The following is an 8528-nucleotide window of genomic DNA, read 5'->3' on the forward strand; positions in this document are numbered from 1 at the left end:
GGTAGACCATTTAGGACAGAGATGAGGAAAAACTTCTTCACCCGGAGAGTGGTGGCTGTGTGGAATGCTCTGCCCCAGAAGGCAGTGGAGGCCCAGTCTCTGGATTCGTTTAAGAAAGAGTTGGTAGAGCTCTCAAAGATAGTGGAATCAAAGGTTATAGAAATAAGGCAGGAACAGGATACTGATTGAGGATGATCAGCCATGATCATAATGAATGGTGGTGCACGCTCAAAGGGAAGAATGGCCTACTCCTGCACCTATTCTCTATTGAAAGTGGAGTCGCAGGTAGGTAGGATAGTGAAGCGGCGTTTGGTCTGCTTTCCTTTATTGGTCAGAGTATTGAGTATAGGAGTTGGGAGGTCATGTTGCAGCCGTACAGGACATTGGTTAGGCCACTGTTGGAATATTGCGTGCAATTCTGGTCTCCTTCCAATCGGAAAGATGTTGTGAAATTTGAAAGGGTTCAGAAAAGATATACAAGATGTTGCCAGGGTTGGAGGATTTGAGCTATAGGGAGAGGCTGAACAGGCTGGGGCTGTTGTCCCTGATACGCCGAAGGCTGAGGAATGACCTCATAGAGGAGAATGGAATCATGAAGGACATGGATAGGGTAAATAGAAAAAGTGTTTTCCCTGGCATGGGGGAGTCAAAACTAGAGTGCATAGGGTTCGGGTGAGAGGGAAAAGATATAAAAGAGACCTAAGGGGCAACATTTTCACGCAGAAGGTGGTACGTGTATGGAATGAGCTGCCAGAGGAAGTGGTGGTAATTAGCTTAATTTAGGATATCTGGTCGGCGTGGACAAGATGGACCAAATAGTCTGTTTCTATGACTATATGTACTGCTAAGGCTATATAAGACTCTGGTCAGATTGTATTTGGAATATTGAGAGCAGTTTTGGGATCCATACGTAAGGAAGGATGTGCTGACATTGGAAGAGTTTAGAGGCCGTTCACACGAATGATCCTGGGGCTGCAGGGCTTGACATGAGGAGCAGTTGAGGACTCTGGGTCTACTCAGCAGAGTTTAGAAGGATGAAGAAGAACTCATTGAAACTTACAGAATACTGAGAGGCCTGAGTATGGTGGGTGTAGACAGGATGTTTCCACTTGAAGGAGAGACTAGGATTGGAAGGCACAACTTCAGAGTGAAGGGACAACCCTTTAGAACTGAGCTCAGGAGGAATTTCTTCAGGAGAAACAATGGAACTCATTGCCACAGAAGGCTATGGAGGCCAAGTCATTGAGTGTATTTAAGACAGAGGTAGGTAGGTCCTTGATTTGTTTAGATTCATTTGGGACATGGGCATCGCTGGCTGTCCAGCATTAATGCACATCCTTTGTTGCTGTTACAAAGGTGATGGTGAGCTGTCTTTTTGAACCTCTGCAGTCCACCTGCTGTAGGTTGACCCACAATGCCATTGGCAGGGAATTCCAGAAATTAGTATGGGGATCAAGAGTTAAAGGGTGAAGGTGGAATAATGGTATTGGGAAACATATCAGCTATGGTGGAATGGCAGAGCAGACTCGATGGGCCAATTGGACTAATTTTGTACTATATCTTATGGCCTTACAGTGGAGCTGTTGAGAACACTGGTTAAGTCATATCTGGAGTTGTATGTACAGTTCTGGTCAATGCACAATAGGAAGGATGTGATCGTACCCCCTCCAGTGCAGAGGAGGTTCGCTAGGATGTTGCCTGAGATGGAGCAATTCAGTGATGAAGAGAGGCTGGATAAGCGTGAGCTGTTTTCTTTGGAGCAGACAAGGTTCAAGGGGGTCCTTTATGCAGGTGTATAAGATTAAGGGACATGGCTGTGGTGGATAGACTCCAGCTGTTACCCTTAGTTGAAGAGTGAATAACATGGGGGTGGGAGGTGGCACAGAGGGGCCACTTGTGGCACACTGATAGTGTTCCTCCCTCTGAAACAGGAGGCCTAGGTTCATGTCCCACCTGCTTCAGGGTATAACATAACATCTCTGAACAGGTTGATAAAAAGTATCTAACAAGGGGGATATAATTTTAAGGTGAAAGGAAGGAGATTTAGAGGGAATTTGAGGAAAGATGACCACAACATCCTAGAGTTACAAATTCAGATTGAAAGAGTGAAGACAGAATCCCATCCAAGAGTTTTAGTGTTGGGCAAAGGAAATTGTGTAGGCCTGAGGAAGGAGTTGGCCCAGGTGTACTGGACAAAATTATTAAAGGGCAAATATTAAATATTGAAGAACAGTGGCAAATGCTCAGGGAGATGCAAATACCTCTGAATTAACAAATATTCTTGAGAGGAAGAGAAATGGTAAAAAGGTGAAAAACATGCATGGCTTAACAAGGAAGTCAAGGACAACATAACGGCAAAAACTGGGCATATCTTACTGCAAATGTTAGTGGCACTCTGGAGGATTGGAAGAACTTTAAACGTCAGCAAAGGGTTACTAAACGTGGCATCAAAAGAGCTAAGATGAAAGGAAGCTAGTGGAAAATATAAACACTGATACTAAAAGTTTCTATAAGTATATAAAAAGGAACAGAATAATGAAAATAAATGTTAGCCCTTTAGAGGATGGAAATTGAGATAATAATGGGATACCCAGAAATGGCAGAGGTACGAAACCAATATTTTGGCTCTGATTTCACAGTTGAAGATAATAATGTTTTCCCAAAATCTGCAGTTACTACAGAGGAACTTGGTGAAATTACTATAACTAAGGGAGAAGGTGTTAAGTGAACTGATGGGTTTAAAGGCAGATAAGTCCATGGGGCCTGATGGCCTGCACCCTAGGGTATTAAAGGAGGTGGATGCAGAAGCTATGATATTCCAAAATTCCCTTGATTCTTGAAAGCTACCAGTGAATTGGAAACCTGCTAATGTGACAGCTTGGATTGAGGATTGCCTGACCGACAGAATAGAGGGTCAAGATGGTGAACTGTAATGTGTGGGGTGCCAAAAGGTTCACTTCTCAGCCCTCAACTAATAAAATCGATATAAATGATCTACAAGCAGGGACAGAGTGTAACATAGCAAAATTTGTGGGTGATACTGAAATAAGTGGGAAAACAAGTTGTGTCAAAGAAATAAGAGTTTATTGCTGGATATTATTAGGTGAGGAGAATGGCCAGAGTCTGCAGATGGAGCTTAATGTGGAAAAGTGCCAGGTTTTCCATATTATTTAAATGGGAAGCAGATTCAAGATATGTCAGTGCAGAAGGATCTGGGCATCTTTGTGTTGCCATAGTCTTACCAGACCATAGGGGCTGCTCTCTTCTTCGAGAAAAGTGAGTGGTGGTGATTTAACCTGAGGGCCACCAAACCCCAGGCAAGAGGTTGAGAAGGAGAGTCATAGAGATGTACAGCACGGAAACAGACCCTTCGGTCCAACCCGTCCATGCCGACCAGATATCCCAACACAATCTAGCCCCACCTGCCAGCACCCAGCCCATATCCCTCCAAACCCTTCCTATTCATATACCCATCCAAATGCCTCTTAAATGTTGCAATTGTACCAGCCTCCACCACATCCTTCATTGTAACCTCAAAATGGTGGTGGGAATTGAATCAATTTGTGTATGAATCGCTGAAAGTAGGCATGCAGGTGCCGCATATAATAAAAAAGAGGCAGATAGAATTGTGAGATTTATTGCAAAACCACTGGACCATAAAAGTAAAGAACTGTCGTTGGTGAGACCATACCGGAATATTGTGTCCAGTTTTGGTATTGTTACTTGAGGAAAGGTGTGGTGGCACAGGAGGCAGGTCAGGGGAGGTTCACTGGGTCCAGCAATGAAAGGAGCTGTCATACAAGGTGAGCTTGAATGCTTTGGGCTTGTATTCGCTGGAGTTCAGAAAATTATGGGGGGAATCTGATTGCGGTGTATAAGATACTAAAGGGGATTGATGAGGTCAGCGGTGAACAGGTGTTCCCCTTATGGGACTCTCTCAAATAAGAGGGCATAGATATAGAATGAGAAGAGGGAGGTTCAAAACTGAGATGAGGAGAAACACCTTCTCTCAGAGGATTGTGAATCTGTGGAATTCACTTTTAGGGTGTAGAGGAGGCAGAATCAATCAATCAATAGATTCAAGAAAGAAATAGATATGTTTCTGTTGAAATACAGGTATAGGTCTATGGGGAGCAGGAAGGAACTGCAATAGAGACCAGGATATGATCAGCCATACTCACTAAGTGGTAAAGTGGGCTTGAAGGGCTGAATTTGCCTACTCCTGTTCCTAATTCCTATGACTGTTTTTTTCACTGAAGGCTGTGGACCTCTGGAGTTGCCTCTGAGGGTAGTTGAGGTGGGAAACCTCACTACTTTTGAAAAGTACTTAAATGAGCACTTGAAACAATATAACATTCATGGCAATGGGCCTATGTGGGAAAGTGGCACTAGTGCAGATTTTTTGTAATTTTGCTGGTTCAGACTGGATGGGCTGAAGGGCCTCTTCTGTATTGTTTGATTCTATGATCAGTTCCTTCCACTATTGATGCTCACTAGCGGCAGTGTATACCATCTGGAAGATGCACTGCAGAAGCTTGCCAAAGATCCTTAGACACACCTTTGGAACCCATCTCAATTTCCATCGCGAAGGACAAAGATACATGGGAACACCACCCCCTACAAGTTCCCTTGAAAACCATCTTGACTTGGAAATATATTGCTGTTTCTTCAGTGTTGCTAGGTCAAAATCCTGGAATTCTCTCCCTAAGGGAATTGTGGGTCTGACTGCAGTGGCAGCTCACCACCACCACCACCTCAAGTGTGATAAAAGATGAGCAACAAATGCTGTCTCAGCTGGTAACATACCATATGTATAAAAAAATTAAAGTGCTCTATCATTGCAAATTCTTGTTATAACGTGGGAAATGCAGAACAGTTTGAGTGATGTTGTTTGGTAACTGTGTATTAGACAGTGTATTCTACTTTGGAATAGTTCCTTTTACATTCACCTGAGTAGGCATGCAGAGCATAGTTTAATATTTCATCTGGAAAGTGGCATCTATTACATTGTAGCACACCTTCAGAACTCCCTGGTAATATCAGTTTGGATTCTGTGAACAAGTGCCTAGAGATGAACTTCAACTCATAACCTCTGTATCAGAGATGAGCACCACAGTTGACCATGATGTAAGATGTAGAGGAGGCTAGATGAATGCGGATATGTTTAGCTGAATCTGCTTGGTTTAATCTTGTGACACATCCTGTTCTGTTCCAGGTGACAATGGCTGATCTGTGTCTGGTCCCACAAGTGTATAATGCTGTAAGGTAAGGTTTTGTGCAGCATGGCTGTCAGATCTCTGTGGAAGTTGCAACTTAGTCTAGTATTTAAATAAAAAGTCATTGAACTAACCGACCCACAAAGAACATTTGACAAAAATTATAGACTTCACCACGGCCCAAAAATCTCTAACTGTTATATACTTAAAACCCATTTCAGATTTTCACTCTGTGCTAAATGCTGAGAGTATTTCAGCAGTGGTGAGCACTTCTGTTGTTTGTGTGTAATCTCTCTCCTCTTTCTCCCCACCCTGTCAACAATAGATATTTTCTAATCGACCTGTTCAAAGATGTTATCATATATCTAATATGGAAATGAGACAAACACATAGAAAAGGCCCGTAAAAGAAAGAAAGGTTTCAGTAGATTTTAACATGACAGATTCAAAAGGAGATTACCACATGTCAGAAAGGTACTTCAGTATTTTGTGTTATTCTTTGGCACAAAATGTTCGAGAACAGGAAGACTGGGTACAGTAACTTTATTCTGGAATGAATTCATGCGATTGGATCATTCTGGTAAGGCCAATATTGATTGTCCTCGTTTAGCTTACTTGGCCCATTTTAGGGGGCACTTAAGAGTTAACCATATTTCTATGGACAAAGTTAAAAATCATACAACACCAGGTTATAGTCCAACAGGTTTACTTGGAAGTGCAAGCTTTCAGTGCTTGCAAGTGCTCCTTTATCAGGTAGCTAGTGGGGCAGGGTCATAGGATGCAGAATTTGTAGTAAAAGATCATAGCGTCATGCAACTGATGCGATGTATTGAATGAAATTAGATTTGCTGTTAAGTCTTTAATCAGGAATGTGACTTTGAAAGAAGTTCTGAGATTTACACGTTAATAAGTTGAAACCTCCATCCCCATTCTAAGTGATTAGAAGCACTCCGAAAGCTTTTACTTCCAAATAAACCTTTTGGGCTATAAACCTGGTGTTGTGTGATTTTTAACTTTGTACACCCTAGTCCAACACCGGCATCTCTAAATCAGGACTATAACCTGGTGTTGTGTGATTTTTAACTTTGTACACCCTAGTCCAACACCGGCATCTCTAAATCCAGCCATCTTGATTCGATCAGATCCCACCATCAGCCACATTAATACTTGAACCCATGTTCCCAGAGCATTAACCAGGACATCTGGATTACTAGTGTCATAGCACTCATGGACTATCTCCCCTAGAGATTCATCCAAATAGATTCTGATCAACACAAAAGACAAGTAGCTGCAGAGATGAAGTTTTTAGAAAATACAAAAAGGAACAAAAGTGACTCTAAAAGATCATTCCGGAAATTAGAAACTCGCTGGCAATAAATCTTCACAATGAGTTCCTGTCCCATTTCTCTAATCAGTGCTGAGGCTGTGGTTCACTTGGTCACTTTAAGGTTTATCCTCTCACCCACAGGTTCAAAGTGGGCCTCACACAGTTTCCCACCATTGTAAAGATCAACAATGCCCTTCTGGAACTAGATGCCTTCAAAGTCAGTCATCCATCTTGCCAGCCTGATGCACCTCCTCAATCCTGACCCCCAATCAGCAAGGGCAACATCAGATCAAACAGCTCCTGGTGAAACAAGAGAACTTCTCCCATCAATTGCTGGTTTGATAGAACGAGCTCCTTGGACTTTCAAAATGATTAATTAAAAATTATTTTTGTTGAAGTATTTACTGTTCTCTTTTCTGATTCTTTGCCAAACAAACTTACAAAGTGTGAGGGTGGAAACATTTTTTTTGGTAATGTTTTTGTTAATTCAACAGCTGTAAATCACTGTCAACTGTCACATTGTATTTGTAATCATGCCACTTGATGGCTCTGTGGAGCGAGTTTCCCTCCCACATTGTCACCATCTTATGTTGTTCACATGCTTTTGATTTATTGTCTGATTCCATCAATAAGGGAGAAAGAAGTAATTTTGTAATTTTTTTTGTCCCTCAAAGTAAACCTTGAAAAACAATTACTGGAACCTGAGCTCATTTCAGGGAGTTAAACAGCAGCTTTAAGGAAAGCAAAAATATTCACATAGAAGCATTGAAAAAAAAGTAGACCATTCATCCCTTCAGGCCTGCTCTGCCATTTGATGTGATCGTGACTGAAAGAACATGACAACACGTACAGGCCCTTCAGCCTTCAATGTGCCAAGCTGTGAAACCAATCTGAAGTCCATCTAACCTTCGTTATTCCATTATCATCCAAATGTTTATCCAATGACCGTTTAAATCACCTTAAAGTTGGCGATCATCCAGTGATCTGTACCCTGTTCCTCCTTTCTCCCCATATACTTTGATCCCTTTATCCCTAAAAACTATATCCAACTCCTTCCTGAAAAGATTTACTGACTTGGCCTCATCTTTCTCCTCAAAGATTTCAACCTACTGCGAATCCTCTTACAAGGATGCCTTCCTTGAAGAAGCTCTCTTTCTCCTCAAAGATTTCAACCTACTGCGAATCCTCTTACAAGGATGCCTTCCTTGAAGAAGCTCTCTTTCTCCCACTTTCTCCTCAAAGATTTCAACCTACTGCGAATCCTCTTACAAGGATGCCTTCCTTGAAGAAGCTCTCTTTCTCCCATCTGCAGACCTCACTTTCTCCTCAAAGATTTCAACCTACTGCGAATCCTCTTACAAGGATGCCTTCCTTGAAGAAGCTCTCTTTCTCCCCTTCCTGAAGAAGGGCTAATGCCCGAAACGTCGATTCTCCTGTTCCCTAGATGCTGCCTGACCTGCTGCGCTTTTCCAGCAACACATTTCCATCTCTGATCTCCAGCATCTGCAGACCTCACTTTCTCCTCATCTTTCAGTGGCAGACAGTTCCAGAAGCTCACCACTCTCTGGGTGAAGGCATTTCTCCTCCTCTCCATCCTAAGGGATCTGCCCCAGTTCCTTAGACAGTGAACCCTGTTTCTGTTTCCTCACCAGGACCATCCTGGTTTACCCCGGGGAAGCAACAACCTGGTGGTATTACTACTGGACTATTAATTCAGAGGGGAGAAAGTGAGGGCTGCAGATGCTGGAGATCAGAGTCGAGAGTGTGATGCTAGAAAAGCACAGTGGGTCAGGCAGCAAGCAAGGAGCAAGAGCATTGACATTTCAGGCATAAGCCCTTCATTAGGAATGAGGCTCGTGGGCCAGAGTTGGGGGCGATGAGGCTTGTGGGCCTGAACAAGCTGTTCGGCCCTCTATGGGTTCACAGATTGGTGCAACAATCTGAAGCTCATCTAACCTACACTATTCCATTATCATCCATATGTTT

General features: G+C 42.7%; 1 protein-coding gene across 6 annotated transcripts in view; it reads left to right on the forward strand.

The window, feature by feature from the left end:
• Positions 1–6942, forward strand: part of gstz1 (glutathione S-transferase zeta 1) — a 46550-nt gene extending 39608 nt beyond the window's left edge. For all 6 annotated transcript variants that reach the window (XM_043696881.1, XM_043696884.1, XM_043696883.1 and 3 more), the window contains 2 exons: positions 5216–5265; positions 6684–6942. In XM_043696881.1, the coding sequence (XP_043552816.1) occupies positions 5216–5265; positions 6684–6804 (171 nt within the window). In that variant the 3' untranslated portion in view covers positions 6805–6942. The remainder of the gene's footprint in view (positions 1–5215; positions 5266–6683) is intronic.
• The last annotated feature ends 1586 nt before the right edge of the window (positions 6943–8528 follow it).

The sequence above is a fragment of the Chiloscyllium plagiosum genome, chromosome 10 (genome assembly GCF_004010195.1).
Source record: "Chiloscyllium plagiosum isolate BGI_BamShark_2017 chromosome 10, ASM401019v2, whole genome shotgun sequence".
NCBI classification, from domain to species: Eukaryota; Metazoa; Chordata; class Chondrichthyes; order Orectolobiformes; family Hemiscylliidae; genus Chiloscyllium; species Chiloscyllium plagiosum.